Below are 20,834 nucleotides of genomic sequence, written 5' to 3'. Positions count from 1 at the left end.
TTTTCTCATCGATGTCACATATCTATTGAATATGGCAGCCACGACGGAGCTATGATTCCCCCTCATTTATTATATGCATCTTGCTTTCCCTTGAAGCAAGCGCACATGACGTTAAACAAAATTGTCAAAATTACGTTGGACATAAACCTACCTGACCAATTTTGCCCATCTTGACACTACGCACTGCGTGGGAGCGAGACTGAATCTTTTTCTCTTTCATTCGCGTTAGCTAAAGTAAATTATCGCAGAGATAGTGTTCTCACTCTATCATGCTACTGCCTTCTCGTTTGCGCTAGAAGGAATATTCGATGCATATTTCATGATTCAGATTTAAATGGGCTCTTCGGCGATCTTTAAATATTCAAAACAATAAATAAAACATAAAGGATAACATTTAAATCCCTCCATCATAAGTCGCATGTTGTTTACAAATTTATCTACCTCAGAAAAACAGGGGTCAATAGATCTGTATTAAACGATTTAGTTTGTTACCGTGAATCGTTTCGTTCAACATTCATCTTGAGTACGCGTACGCAAACAGATCAAAACCGTTGCTTAATGCTTCGAATGTTTACACAATTCATTAGCATTGTACAACCAAAACGTTGTTTGCGTTTGCTGGTGAACTAAAACATTCACAGAGACAAATAAGCATGTGAAAATGCGTTTATTCTTGACGTAAACATGTTTTCCTTGATTTTTGCATTCACTAGTTCGGCAAGTACCACCTGCACGTGCCACTTGCATTCAGATCAAAGTTTTGCATTGCTCGTTAGCAGAATGGAACATGCTATACAAATACAATTTTCATACAGTTACTTTCCCAGCTGCATATTCATATTGGATTTGCTAAAACGCTATTCAAATAAGCAGTCATGCTACATTTCCATATCGAAACGATATCTACCTAACAGAGGATTGGCAAAATTAAAAACAACTTTATTCCACAATCCAACACACATGGCAACCTTAAAGTTGTGATTATTCGTGACCTTGTCGAGCAACATTCGCCTCAAATGCCACGCTGACTGTACCACTCGCGAAATAGTCAACAAAATACCAGTCCATCCTTGCCGATTCCAGATTCATCCGACGATCGGTTCGGCCAAAAAGTGGCCAAAGCAAACCACCCAAAACCGAAACAGTTTCATCACCAGAGCAAAAACAAACTCGTAAACACGCGCTCGACGATCGCGGTTCGATGATCTAATTCAAGGAGTTGGCTGCGTCGACTTCGACCAGCTGTCGAATCATTTGTATGCAAAATCGGAAACCTGATTGAACACTGTTCGATGCCGGATGCATTTGATTTGTTTTTCTTTGCCATTTGCAAAATGTACATCTTTACGAATATTATACAATTTTATTTCGGCAACACAAACAAAATATGTATGCTTTACAGCACACGGAATGAAACACAATTGTTCAGATGTTTGTTACTTTTCATTCGTAAAGTCGATCACAATGCTTAATGCTTTATTTCGCCGCGCAACAACGCACCATCGTAAGAATTAAACGCTAATACTTTTCTTTATCGACCATAAAAGAAATACAACATTGTAACGCTTTTCTTAAATTTTCTTACCTAAGCACGATTGTATATGTTTAACCGTAGGTTCTTTGTCCAATTGTCTGGTCACTGTAAACTTATTGGCATTAAGGATGATGTCTCGAGTTCAGGCTTTTAAAACAATGTTTAATCAATAAATTTACCTACTAACCACTAGTTTGCTTTCACGTAAGTTACGCGCATAAATAAATCGCATGCCAAAATCTTTTCTCACTGATCCAACCCCTTATGTGATGCAACGGGTTTTGCATTGGTCATGGAAACTTTTTGCCGTTTGCTTGTCGCGCTAAGGAGTGGGGCATTATAATAAAATCATTAAAAAATGAAACACAGTTTGGAAATAAAATAAACGTGTTTCTCAAAGGCACCTTCAGGTATTCGCTTGTTGTGCTGATGAAAAAGGCCCCTTGTAACTGCTTTAAAAAAAAATTTTATACCGCTAAATCGTTCCACTTGATCACAACTTTCAATTGTGGCAATGCAAATGAACACTTTACACTATTATCCTACTGAGAGTACTACTATTTGTGACTTCTCAGGTGAAAATACCGCTTGCATTGAAGGTGGAATATTTTTCCCTCCCACAGACACGCAGAAAGCACCATAAAAGGCACAGAAAATGGTCAAATATTCCCTTTAAAGCGCTACCTGTTCAACATTTTCGTTTGTTCGTTCGTCTTCCTTAGTTCTAACTGTACAATACGTTTACAACACAAAACGGTGTAGCACTATTCGTATCTAAGTCTCACACCTCTGAACACCAAAGGGTATTTCGGGTTTTCACATTGCAGTTTCCAGTGGCTGCGAGTAGCTGCGGCTGTCGTAGCTAAGCATTGGTGGAGCCGCACTTCCATCGTCAAAGTTTGTCTCCAGCAGGGCTTCCGATTTCGAGCGCGCATAGTTTGCCCTTGACGACGAGCTGGAAGGCAGCGTCATCGTGGCGTCCGTTGTCGGCGAATGCTCCTCGGACGACTCGTAAACTGTCTTGGGCCGCGGTTGGCTATCGCTGCGGGGTGGTGGCAGTATTGAGTCCCTCTCCCGCCCCGGTGTGGCGTACTTCTTCACAGCCTTGATGTACGAGTCGGGTCGGCGCATCTGCTCCGGTTCGGGTGGTGGTGCTGGTCGACGCACCTGTATCGAAGGCTGCTGATACACGTGACTCTGGGGAGGTGGTAGTACCGGTAGGGCCGGTCTTGGTGGTGCTGCTCTCTGAGCACCGCCGTAGGAAGAGCCTCCGTTGGTCACACCGGATAGCGATTCCGTTTGGCTGGTTCGCGCCGGTTGAAAACTGCTGTGACTTATCGAAGCCGACGGTGGCTCGTACTCTGGTAGGTGTTGTTTGAGCTCGTGCAGGAAGGACAGCTTGTCCTGCACACGTATCGGAAGCGTGCTCGAGTTACCGTAGTAATCCGAGCCGGTTTCCTCGAGATCTTCACCCCCGCCAGGTGCGTGTATGATCGGCGTGTCCTCGTTGATGGCAGTGCTGATTGAGTTATTGCGCGTCACCCCCGAGTACGTCGTGGACGTATCGCGGAAGCCTTCGTTACGGAACGCCAGCTCCAGTGCGATGCTACCCCCGTGGTTACTGTACTCGGGCAAACCGTACACTTTCGTCTTCACCGGACTGGCCTCGGTTGCGCTCTGCACGTACTCCGACGCGGCACCATTACTTTCGCTGTACCCGAGTTGACTTTTAAGCTGTTCGGCGTACTCGTTGCTGTACTGTTGTTTCTGCTTGTGATCGTACATATCGTAACTCGTTTCGGTGCTCAGGACGCTCTTGTCGACGGATTCTATCGATCCGTTCGACGCCATTCGCTTATAGTCGTTCGTAGTGGCCGTTCGCAGTGTATCCGTGGAACGTGAAATTGCCTGAAAAAGTGAAACAACATATTTTAAAATTGGAAAATAAAAATGTATAAAAAGTGTAAAATCTATCAACAACAGGCATCACAAGCGCAACAAGAGAAAAACGCACGTTCACGTAGCAAAACCACAAACAAGTCCAAACTAACCATCGGAACAAACAAACACTTACGACAATCTTTAAACATCTGTTGGCTGAATTATTTCCTTTAATATTGAGAAAATGCAAAAAAAATATCAACAAAAGTTACACACTTTCATAGAAACTTTGCATAGAGGAACACGTTGAACAGCTTTCATCGCTTCGGAACAATGTTGCTTTATGGAAATCACTTTTTGAAAGCGTTTCAATTCGTTTGAAAAAAACCTCCTCCTTCTTTTTGGAACGTTTTGCAACGAACAACGACCGATCGACCGATACTTACATAATTTCTTCTGCGAAGCGATCCTTGATCGATACTGTTCAAACTGCGCATACTCTGGCGAATGCTGTTGCGTCGTTGCAACCGTTGATCCTGCCGATAGCGAGATTTGGCGCACCAGCACACACACACTATGCAAATCAGGACAACAACCAGGGCCAGTGCTACGATGATACCGATCACCTCAATGCTCGCCGTCCAATGGAGTGGATCAATTTCAACCTGCAAGCGGTAAGTGGTGATGGAAATAAGTAATCCTTTCCGGAAGAGAGTAGTTAAATGTCTTCCGACCTACCTTCGGATCTATTTCACACAAAAACGCATGCCGATTGTGGCATTCTTCCACCTCAACGTTTTGATACAGGAACGACGTGCACCGATCGATGTAGTTGGCATCCTGCACCCAAACGCGTTCGTAGCTCCTCAGATACCGGGACTGCTGCTCGATGAACGTGTACAGTGCGTTCGCATCGCCGTGGATGAACGGCAGTGAAGCGTTGTCCGAACGACAGAAGTCACGCGCCTCCCGGAAGCTCATCGGTGCGCCGACGTACATGTAGCAGGTGTCGATCAGCAGTGTCCAACCGGGCGGACATTTCCCATCCAGCACCGTCAGGTTGTTCATGTGCAGTGGGAGAAAGGAAACTTCCAGCAGCTGCGGATCGTCGAAACGATCGCGAATACGCGAGCTCACGGCCAGCGTTTCGTTGTAGCTCCAGTAGTTGTGGCGGGCGTCGATTTTTGTCTTCCACACGTCCAGGGTGCTGTTTTGGAGGAGGAGGAAGAGGAGGATGAAAATCAAAACGGAGCGATATTAGGGAAGCGCATGCTCTAGGGTTTCCCTGAGCGTATCTATACAACAACGGAACCATAATAAGCGAACCATCACCGATTGCGTTTAATAATTTGTGAATTGGCTTCACCTACCTATTCCAGTACTGGAAATCGATTCTGCCAGGGCGTAATAAATGTTGGCACATTCATACAGCGACCCAGGGTGGCGCGGTTGTGTGTGTGTTTCGAATATTTGTTGTGGAGGAGTAATAAGAGAAATAAAATACATACAAATAACATGCAAATTTGGCCAAACAATCAACACGTACATATTTTATACACTTTTGAACCCAAAAACGAAATAAATAAAAGTGACGGTAGAAAATTTTCCCTTTCGACTTACTACTCCGTTGCATTCTTTCGGTTAGTAGGAATATTTTAGACGAGCTACTAAAGAGAATAAAAATAACATCTACAAACCCGACCCACAGGTACTTACATCGAACGGTTGACGGTAATGATTTCATAGTCGTTGTCGGGATTGGCAAAAATATTATCGATATAATGCTGCCCGGCCGTACCGGCGACGATGGTAGCTCGACCTTCCCAATCCGTTGCAACGTTGCTACAAAGAAAACACATATTCAATTATGGCCAATACTGGAGGCAATGAATAAAAACCATCCACACTCGCCATCCACTTACTCGTAGAATCCATTGTGTGTTGTTGTTTGATAGATCGGTAGCCGTACCCGATCGAAACCGGACACCTGCACGATTCGCTGGCCTCGGTTACGGTGCACATAGTTGTAGGTAAAGTTGGAAACAACCTGCCGCAGGACGACCACATCCCGGAAAGTGGCACGGTTCTGGGTGATGTAATTGTTGTGCATGATCACCTCCTGGTACGGGGAAGACTGGCGTCCTTCGACGTAAATCGCGGGCCGATTGCGATTGCGTACGAACAGATTGTGGTGAATCCATCCACGGAGCGATGTAGCAGAACCACGGGAGTCCGCCCGAATCGAGAGACCTCCTTGGTTGGCCTCGATGAGATTATTCTAAAGACAAACAAACGTTGTTAGACAAACCGAAAGCGCATGACGTTTTGTTTTAAACCTTACCCTAAAATGCAACGATTGCATATTCTGCACATCGATTCGAAGCGCCGACTCGCAGGAGGAGAAATTCCCGTACAGCTGCCGACAGTTTTGCACGATGCGGTTCCTCTCCAGCGTCAGTATCGGGGATACCTCCCCGACCGAGGTGTATTGCAGCGCTCCCCCAACACATCCCATAATCTCCGTGTTCGATATATTGTGCTGTGCATCCCGGTCTATACAAGGAAAAAGAAACGCTTTTAGTAGACCTGAGAAGAAACGATAGCTTTACAAAAAAACTTACTAAATCCAATCGCCGAGATGGGCAATGTGACAACCTCGGCAATGAAACCGTGCCTAGCCGGAGCGCCACTAGCAATCAACCTCACACTGAGCGCCGGCTCGATCGTACGGAACAACCGTTTCTGATTGTCCGAGTCGGCATCGACCGTACCGATGACGCGTGCCGAAATGTTATAGATGTCACCGTCCAACAGCTGAATCATGTCCCGCCGCCCGTACTCCTTCGAGTGATTGAACAGGTTCGACTGCAGCAGCCGGAATCCGAGCGGTTTCACGCGGTACGCGCTCTTGAAAATCTTCACACAGTTGACCGGATTGTTGTCGTACTTGTAGTACACGAGGACACGCTCCTCCAGCGTGATCTCCTTGTTCGTGTCGCAGATGTCGATCATCGAAAACAGATTGTACGGCAGATCGAGATCTTTCAGCGGGGTGTAGCTCGATTCGTCGCTTTCGCGACCTTCGCCGGTCAGCGAGATCGCATTGATGCCCTGTCCGAGCGTGCGCAAAATCTGCAGATGGTTCAGATGGATTGCATTCGTCGGCGAGATCAGATTAACACCATGGTGCGCACTATCCCTGATCGTCACCGAGCTGATGGTGGGGGTTTTGGCGATCGTTTGGATCGCCGGAGATTTTTCCCCGTGCAACATGCCCGCTCGGTCGATGCGCACAAAGTCCATTATGCTCTGCTGTGGACGCGTGCTCGAATGCGTCACGGTATCGTGCAGTCGGTCCTCGTAGATACTGGCCTCAAAGTCCGGATTGGCGAAGCGTACACCGCCCCAGTAATTGCGCCGGTCCGGCTCTCCGTTGCAGCTGATGAACACGAACTCCGAGTCCCACTGGCACTCGTGTCTCCGCCCGTACAGCTGACCGTTCAAACGCTCCGGACACTCCTCCAACCGCAGCTCGTCCCCGTGACACTCCATCGGTTCGACCCAGCTCCAGATGCGCGTCAGCGAGTTTGTGTGAAACTCAATCCGACGATCGTGCCCGAAGAAAACGTCCAACGGATCGTATCCAAGCTCGCGGCAGACAACCTGCGCGTTGCGCTCCGTAAACCGTCGATCGCAAATCGGTATCCACTGCAGTGTCGTGTGGTTGTAGTACTCGAGGAAACCTTCCCGCGCCCGCTCGTTCTCGCCGTCCCCTTGGGTACAGTTCCGAGTCGTACACAGGCGGATCGAATCGTAGTTGACCATGTTCTCCAGCGACCGCTCCACACGATTCAACGCCTCGGAAGCACTCGCCATCGGCCTCATTACCACCAGCGCGTCGCTGGTTCCTCGCGCGACCAGCGTCCCGAGCACCAAAATGCCCACATTTGGCGCGAACTCCATCACCACGCCCGGCTGGATGCTTAACGTAACCCCCGGCATGACGGTAATGTCCGCGCGTATCACGTACGGTGCCTCCCGCCGGAAGATTTCCAAGTTCTCCTGTATACGTCCACCCAGGGCAGCTAGATCGACCGGTGGACTTGATCCTTCGCGTCCCGAAATACTGCCATCGATCATATCCTCGACCAGATACGGCCGATAAAGCGCCTCGGCGTGATTGTTCCAATCGTCAAAGTCGAAAATACGCTTCCGGATGTGCAGCTCGTCGCTGCTTCCCCACCAGTTCTCGCGTGCGTCCAAATAGTTACGCAACCGGGCCGATTTCACACCCGCAATCAGATCGTAATCTTGCTGATTGTTGGAAATAACGTTCCGATGAATCTGGACCTTCTGCACACCGCCGAACCCGATCACACACGTCGGATCGTTCGCGTTACTACGCTCGCCCCGGATGAAGTTACGCATCGAGGAGCGCGTGTCCTTCAGCTCCTCGTTGCTTTCGATCTGATTGAAAGCCAGCATGGCCGGAATTTCGCCCAGTATCTCGCTCTGACTGTCCGACCGGAACTCCACCATGTAACTACCGTAGTTGCGCGTGATCCGATTGTTGTCGATGCGCATCTTCTTCTCCATGCCTCGGAACCCTATCAGACCCTGCGCGCACACGTTTTCGGTGAAAATGTTCGACGAAATGTTGATCGCCGCGTAGTGTCCGTCGATCAGGATGCCAAACTTCCTGTTTCGAGCCCACGTATCGTTGCCGAGGAACACCGAGTGGGTGAAGTTTTCGTTGTACTGCCACACGTACGGAAGGCTCAGCTCCAAGCCTCCGTTCGAGTTGCTTTCCACCGTCGTGTCTTGCAGGACGTAGTGGAACAAGTTGTTCGATGACCTAAGATCTTTCGAAAACTGCCGCACACCCCGTCCATTGTCCCGGATGAGACTGTTGTTGATGTGGATCGTAACCTCCGAGATGTTGCTCACGTGCACATCCCAAAACGGAGAGTGTATGAACAGTGCCTCCTCGCGGTTGTGGCTTATCTCGCAGTTGACCAGTTTAATCGATTCGTTTGCCTTCCGCAGGTACAGCTCGCTCGATTCGCCCAAGTAGCGGTTGTAGTACGTCCCGGTGATTCCACGGAAGTTCCGCTGAATTTTGGTGGACGTGACGTGAAGCGTCGGTACCGGTCCACGCACGATTCGGTTGTACATGTTCTGTATGGGAGCTTGGATCGATCGTAGCACCAGAACCGCCCCACCGAGTGCACCCGCACCACTGCGATATTGCAAGATCGCTCCGTAGCTGCTCGTTGTCAGGGGAAACACGGAAAGATCACGCTTTACCTGCCAAACATCCGACTCCGTACTTCCGGTCAGCGAATCGTACACCCAGATATCTTCCGTGGAACGATTTTCTATCGGGTTCAACAGCTGAATTCCAATCACGTACCCTGGCTGGCATTGGATTATAACCTTCTGCTCCACTGGATCGCTCCGGACGGGCGTCGTTATGATGTGCTTTATCTGCCACTGATCGATGTCGATGTTGGCGACGCGGCTGTCGGGAAGCATGATCGGCCGGTAGTCTGAGTCGTCCACGTTGAAATCCGGAACCATGTTGAACCAACCCGTTATTTCACGCTGCTCAAGCGAAGAAACCACCTGATCGTGGTTGATGCCCGATCCACGGTTGTCCTTCACGATACTTCCTTGCACCTTCAAGCCCAGCTGCTTAATGCTGATTCCGTTGCCCCGATTCCCGGCGAACTCCGAGTTTTTCACGTTGTTCACCGACGACCCGGCGTAGATGTCCGAGTAGATGATGCCCAGCCCATCGTGCAGGTTCTCCACCACCCGCACACTGTCCAGGTTGTGGCGGGCGAAATCCATCTGCAACGCCGGCTTGAACGTGTTCGTTACGTAATCAAACAGGCCGGCCTTTTCGATCGTCACGTACTGCAGATCGGCCCGTTCGGCAAGCACCCCAAAGCGCAGTCCCGCCCAAGCTCCCTCGTAGCACCGGACACCGACGTCGTTCTCGTGTCCGCAGGAATTTTGAAAATCTCCCTGAGAGGCTCGTTCCGCCCGGCACTTCGTGATGTCGATATCGTGCTCGGTACAGCGAACGTTCGAAAGAAGCACGTCCTCTGTGGTGCCAGCCCCCGGGACCTCGGACCGTTGCAAGCGCCAATCCATCGGGTTCAGTGCCAACCCAAGCTGATGACAAACCAGCGCCGCATTGGTGATGGTCCAACCGTAATCACACACCGTACCCCAAACACCCTCCGTGTACACCTGCAGCCGACCCTCGTGGTCGTTCGCACCACCGACGAGTCGGACCGGGATCTTCGGAATTTGCGGCTCATGAGGAGCCTTCTCCACGATCGATTCCGTTTCGATGTCCATCGCAAAGTCGGGATCCTCGACGATCGCTTCGGTGGTATCGTTCTCGAGCATAACCGCTTCCCGCTTCAGCGTGAACAGAATATCGTCCGGGGCGCGTCCCCGCGCCTCCAGCTTCCCGGTCACCATCATCCCAACGCTGGGTGCGAAGTTAAGGATAACACCCGAGTTCAGGATCAACTTTCCTCCCGGGCGCACGTTAATGTCCCGCTCGACCGTGTAGCTACCCGCCGGAAGGATCTCCTGTCCATCCACTTCGCCACCGATGCGCTCGCTGCCCTCCTTGTGGAAGAACGGCACAAACTTCTGATACTGCGCGATCGTTTGCGTGCCCGGGTTCGAGTGATGCAGCAGGTACGGGAAGTACTCGATCTTCGCCAGATCGAACCGATCCTTGCGATGGAACAGTCGGTCGTAGATTTTCTCCTCGTCCTGATTGCCGAGCCAGTTGTACGTGACGTTCAGTGCCTTGCTCTGGTCGGACAGTTGCGAACCAACTTCATACCGCGACTCTTGGTTGGAGATGATGTTCCGGAACACGTCGACATTGTTCGACGAGATCACAACCGGTGCGGCAACACGCGACCGTGGATTCAACCGACCTTCGCCACCGAGTCCTTCACCTTCGTCCTCGAGCGGCCCGAACGCTTCCTTGATTCGATTCCCTTTCACAAAGTTCCTGGTAAAAAGCATCGACTGCGTTTTGCTATCCGTGTTCGGCGAGAGACCCAGCGAGGCCACATAAATTCCCTCGTTGTTCATGAAGTGGTTGTGCTGCACGATCATCCGCACGGGCAACGGTCGGAACTCCTCCAACGGTTTGTTGCGGGTCAACAACGCTCCGTAGTACCCGCGGGAGAAGTGATTATGCTCGATCCGTCCGTCAAGATTGAGTATCGGACTGATGACGATCCCGATTCGCCGCGAGTGCTCGAAACTGTTGTGTCCGATCTGTAACCGAAGTCGACGTTGGTCACGCGTCTCGAACCAGCACGATTGTATGTCCACCGCGTCACTCGTGCTATCGTTGAACAGGTTTCCGGTAACGTTGACCCACGAGTCCCCGCAGAAGTTCCCGTGCAGTACTCCGATTTCGAGATTCTTTACGAAGTTCGAGTACTCGATCGTAGTGGTTTGGTTGAACTCGAGGAACTCCCGACGATCCTTCGTCGTCTGGTTAAGCCAAACGGCAAACCCGTAGCCCCGGTTGGAGTCGATGGAGCTACGGGACACATTCCTATTTCCACCGAAGTACGTTATGTTGATACCGTCGCCCTGGTTGAAGTTTATCCTCGATTGTGTCACGTTCACATCCCCAGCACCGCTTGTCACGTGCAGTCCAGCCGCGTGTCGATTGTTGGCGATCGTGGTCTCGTGCACGTGCACCTGCGATCGGAGGTTGTCCACCGCGATCCCCCGGCCACCATTGTCCACGACCGTGCTCTGGGTGACGTTCAGATCGAACGCCTTCGTGATGCCCGACGTCACGCGGAAGTGCGCCAACACGGCGGACCGTGCCTCGGCACGCAGCTTGATATAGAGCTTCTCCCGCGTGCTGGTGAGGGTCTGCGGTCGGGTGAAGTTGCGCACGTCCCACGTCGCCAGCAGCCGATCGTTCTCCGACATCCCGTCGTACACGGAAAGCTGTGCCGTCTCGTTCCGGGCCACCTCGAAGTACACAAAGTGCATCGTCAGGACGTACCCGAAGGCCGTTTCAAACGATCGGGCACACTCCTTCGGTGACAGCGCGAACGACGACTGCTCGAAGGACAGCTGCAGCGGGTAGATCTGCCAGGCCGTCGAGGTGAGGGTGCAAAAGTCGAACACCTTGCTCCGGTCGGTTCGCTCGTCCGCGCGCAGATCGTGTCCGACGTAGCGGATCCCATCGGCCCCGTTCTCGCTCACCGTAACCCCCTCCAGGTGGGCCGCACCGTAGCTGGAGTTCATAAAAATTCCAAACCCGCGACTCCTTCGGACGACCACGTTGCGAAAGCTGAACGCGGCGTCGTGCCGCGTCACGTTGATGCCGGTGTACGACGAATGGTCGACCGTCACGTAGTCCAGCACGGGTGGAACTCCCAGCACCGCGATGGCCGCCTCGGCCGATCCACCGCGCCCCGTTCCGGCCCGCACTATATCGACGTACCTCAGCTGGGACAACGATATCGAGTCGTACAGCACGTGGTTGTACGACAGCGTCTCCTTGCTTTCGGCATTCTCGAACCTCAGCCCGCGCCAGTGGGGCGTCACCTGGTCGAACAGCGGCAAACACTGCACCCCGATGTCGCTGTGGTAGTCGCACACACCCGATCCGACCTGCTTCGAGCTCCAGGCGCAATCGAACAGCGAACCCTCCGTCCCCAGGCAGCGCGGTTCCTCGTACAGCAGCCGGGGCTCGTAGTTCTGCAGCCGATCCATCCAGTTCCAAAACCGGCCACCCTTGTAGCCCATCTGCCGGCAGGTTGTTTCGTAGTCAGCGATCGTCCAGCTAGAACCGTGGAAAGCATTCCAAAAGTTAGCCAAATGGTTCGTGCACCTTGGTTGAAGGTTGGCATACTTACTTCTTCGAGTTGGAACAAACCGAACGCCACTTGCCATGGTTGAGGAGTTGCAGACGCCCGGCCAGCGGATTCGGACCGTCCACCAAGCGGGCACCGGCTTCTCGAGGATCGGAAGGGATGTCATTGTATCCAGTATTTGGAAGCGTGGTTAAAGTGATTTTATTCTCCGCATTTCCCTGTTGAAAATAGAAAAAAAAACTTAGTATCAATTAAACCAAATAGAGTTTATTATACTATCAATGTTTCATCTAACCCAAATGCATACTAAATTGCAAACCGAACATAAACAATAGCTTCCGTTTGCATTGTAAATGCGACATGATTTATGCTCATGTGCCTCTCTTTTCATTTTTTACCAGACCTTTCAACTTCAATGCCATTAATTTTTTCCTTCTCTTTTTTTCCTATGACTCACTTCCAATTTTTTTTTTTTTCGCACGCGCATTGAAATTGCACCAGCCTTCTTCGACGCAAAACACATCATTACGCGGGTTCGGGTGGCGGTGGTTGCGTAATAAAAAAACGGCAATTAAAATGCGCCGCCGTTTGCGAAGGAAAACCCCCCCGTTGTTTAGTAAACATCGGACATCGTCGAGGGGTGGGGGGCCGTTTAAAAAGGCGGTTCTTGCGCCAACACCCTTGCACTACCGGCTTGAGAAAGAAAACAGGTTGGTCAGTAAAACAAACGGAACTTCACTTGAAAGTCGTGACGGCAAAAGTGGATAAAATGTACCGGACCGTTTATGGCCAAATTGTTTCTTATTGTAGATGAAAAGGACCATAAATAATCCAGAAAAATTTAAAAAAATATACAAAAAGTATTAAAATAAAACCAAGTAAACATTACATTCACCCATTTCTATTAAACGTGACAAGTGAGATAAACTTGCATTTTAAAATAAATTTAACACTATCAGTAGATGAAAAAGGTAGTAATTTAAAACATTCTCATAGTTAAGCTATCAAACCGAAAGAAGTCCGGAAAGAAAGTCGAGAAACACGATGCCACCCGCCCTTGTAGTGGTACACATTTATCTTGTATGCGGCATTTTTTTCCTCCAAGGTGCAACGTTTGTTTTGCGTGTCTCGCATATTTTCTCCAGGTCACTTTTATGTTTCCCTCCAACGCCCGACCCCTTTTCCTCCCGTTGCCAATCTGAATCAACTTTTCACACGCGTTCGCGAAGGGTTTCCGAGAGTGAGGCAAATGCGAGCGCACGATGGCGCAAGGAAAAACAAGTGAAAATGCAATAGACGACGGGGTGTGGGGGACATTCCAACAATTCTATTACTACCACCCTTCGCCAACAACGGCGTCGCTCGGGAGGCAACGCGATGGGGGTGCCGCCGATCCGACAGCCATTGCGTTTGTTAATGTAGGTCAGTGGAGAACGATGTAAACCGATACCATAAACGTATCGTCGGCACGATGTTCCCCCTTAAATTGTTGACTGAGATTTTACTTCAACTCATTTTTATATTTTTTTTGCTACATCATAATGCTCTGATCATGAACTGGGCACAAAAAAAGGCAACAGGCAACCCGGAAAGATGAGGCAAATTGCACGCCGGGAACCACCACTTCCCACCAAACCAATTGGGTAACTGTTTTTTGGGAAATAATTTTCTGCTTTACCGCTAAGCGAACCGTGGGTCAAGTGGTGGAGGCAAGCATAAACCTGGCCACCGGAGTGCCCCAAACGCGGTTAAATTGCACTATCGCTCAACTGGTTGGAAAATCGGAGCCCAATTGAATACACACAACATGTTTACAACCAAAAAAAACCAAGAAAAGGGTAAAAGAAAGTGTGCAATTGTTTTGCCTCAAACGATTTGCAACAGATGTTTTTTTTTAGATTATTTTTGACTAATGTATAAGAAAAAAAGCACGCTATCTTTTTTTTTGTGACTGGTCAACAAGCATAATAACATAGCAAATCCTATGTGAAGGAAATATTGGTAAGACGGGCCCCACTTGAAACAAACAATGTGATAAATTGTGGGATCATTTATCTGCGGGTGGGTGATAAATCCAATACCATAAATCAGAACCTTGATGTATCATCAGAAAAAGAAATTTGAACCCCATTATTTATAAGCAGCTTCGTGTTTTTCTCCTATTTCCATCTCGTTATGGATGCTATTTTTACTGTACCTTGAATTAAACGTATGTTCGTTGACTTGCAACCAACCATAAAAGGGCGCCAAACACAAGGTACAACAGGTGCCATATCCGGTGCAACTAGTATTTACGACATGGTGAGTTTATGCATGCAACAAAACCGGTTCTCAGTGCTGCAATTATGCTACCCATAATTCCACATACTGCCACCAACACTATGGTGCCTCTCATAAATGTGCATTCAACCATATGGCGCCAAAGAGATGGCTGCAAACGTTTGCACAGTTGCATTAGCAGTAGCATCTGTTAGAGTCGAGTGCATTTGAACGGTAGAGTTGAGAGGATGTGAAAACATGCGATTTAATTAACAACAACACATGTTTTGTGCTTGCAGAATGTATTCTTCTGTTGTAAATTTTTTAAAGATAATTTTTGTTAATATGCTTTCGAGAAGACCTCAACATTACAAACTTGTTAACTTTGATATTAATCGATTTTCATCAAATGCATTTAATGAACTCTGGTTTCCAACATTGCTAGTTCATATTTATATGCCAATTTTATATTTGGCAACTAATTATTATGAATTATTTTTCGCTTTGCGCTTGTATTTTCTAATTTAATTTCTAAAGTTGGTTAAAAATCTTGTTTGTTGTGTTTTAGTAAATCGACTATAGTTAGATACAGTGCGGGCTTGATTTCATATCGAAATTCTTGGTAAACAGGTGAGAAAGTTGACGGCATCATAATCTAAAAAATCATTTGCATCACAATAGCATCTAGAAACCTTCATATACTCCGTAAACAAATCTATTGCTTCTGAGAAACAGAAGATGATTCACCGACCGATAAAAAAACCTTATGCACCTTTTAAGGGCTTCGTGAAATAACATGTGCTTGAATTCCGTTGCATGGATCTCTCCAAAGCCTCCCCGATACGGTAGCAGCTTCAACGGGGACTATGATTCATTCTCGTCTCTGGTCGCGGATGACTAACACCGGATGACGATAATGATCGCGTGCGAGGTATTCCCTCCTACTAATGACTCCATTCACTATTTTATATTGATCATATAAAAAAAACGCCGGTATCGGGTGCACGGGAAATCAGCTGTCCCCGGTGGTCTCCATAAAAGAAAACTGGTCGCGTCGGGGCGAAAAACGGGCACCAGCACTTGTCAGACTATTGTCAATTTTCCGTCCGGATGATGATGTGTTTATGGTACGTCTGGCGCTGTGCGCCAAAACGGGAACCCACTGGGAGGTTCGCCAGTAACGCACCGGTGAGTATGGGCGTTGTTTTTCCATGCGCATTACCATCAAATGTTGTGACGATGCAGCAGCAGGTGAATAAACCCTGTCCACTTTTCTGCCCACCCCAAGAGGGGAGAGGATGCAATGGAAAACAATGGCAATGAGAGAAAATGGCAACCAACTCCCGTTGTGCAGCAAGGGTCCATCTGATGGCGAATTTTCATTCGAGTGTTTGCGGAAACATTCGGAAAACGGAATTCAAATGACAGACCATTTCCCCACGGAGAGCTTGGGTTGGGTTTTGTATTAATTAATGACTTTTGACCGCACCGCTTCACAACGCGTCCGTTCCGGAACAGTGCCAGAGAGAGGTTTAATTAGTTGATGATTTTATTGGATCACCAGGCGACCCCACCGTGACCCCGGACCCTACGCAGGGCTGCGTTAGCTAAAGAGTCGTTTCGTTTCGTTTTATTAACCCTTCAAACGCTGCTCCCCTTTTTGTGTGTCCATCGTAGAATCTGACCTCCGGATCCGATCCACGCACGCTCGAAGACATCTTCCCGCGGGATCTTTCCTTTCTGCCATGCCTTGTATTCCTGTGCCGCTCGGTACCATGGCAAGTATTGCAAAGGTCGGGGTTAATTGATTAACGACGCCCGCCAGCCGTTACGATCCCCATCATCAACAAGACGTACGACTCGCGAAGTGGAGCAGTTTATGAATGAAAGCATTGCTTCATGGGCCACGGAAGAAGCAAAGATCGCGTGGCCGCTTGACGAATCATCCGAGGCGAACGTTCGTTACTCAGGCGTGAAATGGCACGCTTACAATAAACAAAAAAAAATTGAAGGGACAAAAGTCCCACATTAAACATTCGGTAGGGCGGAATTGTACCAAGGAATGGTTTATGGCTTTATGAGAACTACGATCGTTAAAAAATTCATCAACAGTTTTGAGTTTCGATTTAAGACCAAGAAAAATGTATATTTTTGTTTCTCACATAAACAAGAACTATTTGCAAAAAATTTTACATTTTAAAACTAACGAAAAAATCCCACATCGGAGGGTAGAAAACGAAATCGTCGATTTCCTTTCCTTGCATAATAAAAATAACCATTTATCTTTCATTGCTCCGCCCTTTAAAGTAGGTATAACCAATGTGAAATTATTTGAAGCAAAATAAAAACACCGTTACCAAACCAGACCACGCAACTGAAAGTGAACGTAAATAGTTTCTCATCTTCTGAGCTCCGTCATCTTTCCTATCAAGCTGGGGTACTAACACGTGAGGCGTTAGTTCAGGGCGTGGAACATAATGATCGCCGAGCAGCGATCGCCAATGGATGGAACGAAGGTACGGCGATGGCGATGGTGGGAAAATTGGATCCAATTCACACCTTTTGAAGCCGTTTTTCCACACAATGGACATTTTTTGTTCCGTGAAAACCTATAAGCGGCATTTCTAGCTCAAAACCGCATATGTAACGAAGTTTCAATGAACGAAACGAACAACGGTTTTTCAATTTTAAGAGTATTAAAGAATGTTCCAAATTTATTTGCTAGTTCTATCTAATTAGTTCAAACCCAACCGATATCTTCTAGTGTCCAAAAGACAACACATTTCAGTGAGGATCGTTTTTGATCTTCCCAATTGACCCTCGGGGGTTAACCACGCGACACTTTAATCTAATAATCGGTGTGCTGGACAAACGCCTTGTTTTCCCCTTAAAGAAAATACATTGCCTGAAGACTTGCGCAGGAATTGGCTAGAGAATTCGTTTCGCAACCAAAGGTCCAACACGACGTGACCTGCAAATGATGTATGCTTCCGCAGCTCAGCCCATTTGCTGCTTCCAAACAACCTCGAACGCGATGTGGCTGATCTTCTTTTCTTAGCCGCCTTCTCTTGGCGATCACTTAAAGCTCCAGCTCCAGCAAACCCTATTACACCCGCACTCGCGATGCGCGCACTCTGCGGCTAATGAATTAATTTTATAATTTCAAATTTATCAGACCCGCGTGATCGTCTCTAGCCCGATCGTCGGCCAGTGCCCTCTCTTGGCTGGCAATTTGGTGGCCAATGGACCCATCCCACACCTCAGCCGAACTCCGCGCATGATGATCACGGTGTGTGAATAATTTCATGCTTTAGTTCACGCCGGAACGGAACTGAACCGAAGGAAAACTTCCCAATCCAAAGCCACCTGGAATCCTGAGCACGAAAGATCGTTCCACGTCATGAAAATCGTTCATGGAACGTTGCCCGAAACGATGGTCTCCACTGCAGCGTCGTTCAATGGCTCTTGCCGGGAGTTTCTTGAACGCTACCCCAAGCGAAACCGCGGAGAAGAACCGGAGAGGATATAAAATCTAGAAGGTGAATTTATTGGTACTGGAGTTCGAGAAAACGTGTGTTGTTGCATCTGAAAGAGATTGCGACGCGTGACGGAGTTGATTAACTACGCTAAGAAAATGGAGCAAAGTTGCTGGAGTATTCGTTTCTGGTCCACGTGACAGTGGAGGGACATTAAAAACAATTTATGCTGCATTTATCTTCTTTGTATTGCTGCGAGCCCTAAGTGAAACAAAACGCCAGGTGGTTTTTTTGCGATGGATACAACGGATATGATCTTCAAACAAGTATTGTCGATCTTTTTTAAAGGCGTATGATTTCATTAACAATATAGTTTTTTGTCAAAGGCATTGCTCTCTCTTGCTCTATTGATTATTCACGAAGTAAAATAAACAGCTTTGGAGTCACTTCTTTGGAAACAATCGTGTTACTCAAATCTAATTTTCTTATTGAGTAGAACGTTAAATACATAGAAAAGAAAATAACTCAAACTTATTAACGGGTTATTCAAATAACAAACATTGATGATCACTGATAACATTATGCTGTACGCGATACAAATTACGTTTGCATAATACATTGTGGACGTCAAATAATCCACCCCGGATCGAACTCTTTCTTCGGAAAGACTTATGCCTTTCCCGGAATCATAAGTCACACGTGAACCGGGTGCCATTTATTTGCCTACAACCTGTTTCGATGCTCGGCAAACATCGCACAACACAACCCTCCACAAGGCAAAAGCCCAAGAAGAAGGGCATTCTAGACCCCGGCCCTGCCTCAAAGATAAGTTCCGTCTGGGTGCACTCATCCTCGCCCTCGTGTGTCGTCATGGAACGGGGTTGTGATAAGCGGATTGAAACCCTGCCAGGGTGCGATAAGGCGCTCCGCGGAACACTCTCACTATCAGGGAACCCCGCGTGGAAAGGTAAACGAAACAGGTGGAATTATTAATCACACGTTGCTCAACGGGCGGACACGAACAAACACCATCGAACGGTGATAAGATAAGGGTTAAGGTAGTGGAGTAGCTGCCCTGGTTTTGGAACTTACCAATGCTACCACGGAACCGCGCACCGTAATGCCAACCATTGGGGCGAAGTGGATCGTCACGCCGGCCTCGATGATCAGGCGTGCCCTTCGCTCCACTTCCAGATCCGTCCGGAGCGAGTAAGGGCTCTCGGAAGCCCGCAGGACCTTCTCGCCCAGGACTACATCGCCACCGATCTCCGTGTACCGCTCACTGCCGGCCACTCCAGCACCCACACCACCACCACCATTTGTATCGCCATCGAACTGATAGTGTGAGTCACCGACGTTGCCTCCGTCGTCACCGGCCGCTCCGGAAACGATGTGATTGGTGATGATCTCCTTACTGCTTGGAGCTGGCACTTGCTCGAAATCTCGATCTGGATGGTGAAGCTCATCACCGAAATCGTCCACCTCTTCCCCTTGGCACTGAACGGTTCGGAACGCAACACAGCAAAGCACCAACACTGTGAACAGCAAGGACAACCACTTCCGGCTGCCAGCTTCCCGGGGAGACGGATCTTTTAGCCGATTCTTCCATTGCTTTACGGCCCGCGTATGGCGGCCATGGCTCACCATTTTGAAACTTCCTCAACTACACACACCACACTCTGACTCACACGCCCACTTCGTTTGATGAATTTTTTCTTCTCAGATTCACCTTGTTGTGACACTTGTTATATCGCTTGCCGTCACTGGTTTGGTAACACCCGTGTTAAGGAAACCAACTAGCACCGGGCACATTTCCTCCCATTTGGGATGACTCTTTCCCAGAGGCACACGACACCGAACCACACGCTACAACAAACAGGCACACACTACGCTGGTCTCCTCTATTTCCCCCAAACGGTGGGAGGTTGACGGTTCCGTCGCGGAATTCCGCGCCACTCCAACACTAGGGCTGCAAGCGCGCTTGCACGTACACCACCGAACCGGTGCTCGACGATCCGCTGGGAGGGAAGATAAATGAGAAACGGGGATTCGGCATTAGACTCGGCAGTCAGGTTGATAACAACGCCACCACACTGCACCGTGCCCAGATCGATAAAGCAGACAGTTCGCTGAAAAGCGCGTGATAAGTGCACGATAACGCGAGTAGAAACAAGGCCCATCGAAAGGCCCACTACACTCACAACGTCTCACGCGGGAGGGTTCCACGAATATACACGCGTCTCGTACTGATACGGCGAGCTGAGGCCGTTTGGATCAAACATCTTGGCGATCGCGCGAGCAACGAAACGAAAAGATGAAACCGGTTTTCCACTCGTCGGTCGCACGAGGAGGAAAGAAGGAAAAGTAGCGCGAGAGAAAAGTGAATGATGCTGGACTAAAAATGGTACGACGGCAGCACCCCTTTCCATCACCGGCTGCCGAAGGGGTAATAATGGTGATGTAATTTCGACACTTACTCCAACCGCCCTTTTCCCGATCGGAGGGAGTTTGTTTTCGCACGTGTTTACTTCACACGGAAACGGTCCGACGCGGCCCATGGGGCGTATGTAAAGAAAACAAAAGTGTTGTCGCTTTCGGTTCAGGCTGTTTTTAAGACAAATTTAAACAAACTAACAAGCGCAACTATTAAGGTAAGAGGTAGATCAACAACATATATTCTATCTCGAAAGAGCTCGATCATTCGACCAACATTTCAATATCATTATTTGCACGACTTAATTAAATCGAAAAGAATGCCAATATTTGAAATTCCTTAAAGATATTCATCAAGTTCTAAAA

General features: G+C 48.4%; 1 protein-coding gene across 1 annotated transcript; it reads right to left on the bottom strand.

Moving 5' to 3' along the window:
• Window positions 1-1,437: 1,437 nt before the first annotated feature.
• Window positions 1,438-19,682, bottom strand: LOC131263259 (protein bark beetle). Its single transcript, XM_058265425.1, has 10 exons — window positions 19,128-19,682; window positions 12,343-12,518; window positions 6,037-12,269; window positions 5,757-5,968; window positions 5,338-5,693; window positions 5,132-5,257; window positions 4,786-4,809; window positions 4,154-4,622; window positions 3,862-4,080; window positions 1,438-3,442 (listed from the first exon to the last, which is right to left on the bottom strand). Exons 1-10 carry the CDS (start codon window positions 19,680-19,682, stop codon window positions 2,351-2,353), a joined length of 9,462 nt encoding a protein of 3,153 aa, XP_058121408.1. The 3' UTR covers window positions 1,438-2,350.
• Window positions 19,683-20,834: the final 1,152 nt, after the last annotated feature.

This window comes from Anopheles coustani, chromosome 2 (assembly GCF_943734705.1).
Source record: "Anopheles coustani chromosome 2, idAnoCousDA_361_x.2, whole genome shotgun sequence".
Lineage (NCBI taxonomy): Eukaryota > Metazoa > Arthropoda > Insecta > Diptera > Culicidae > Anopheles > Anopheles coustani.
This window is presented reverse-complemented; position numbering and strand designations above follow the sequence as displayed.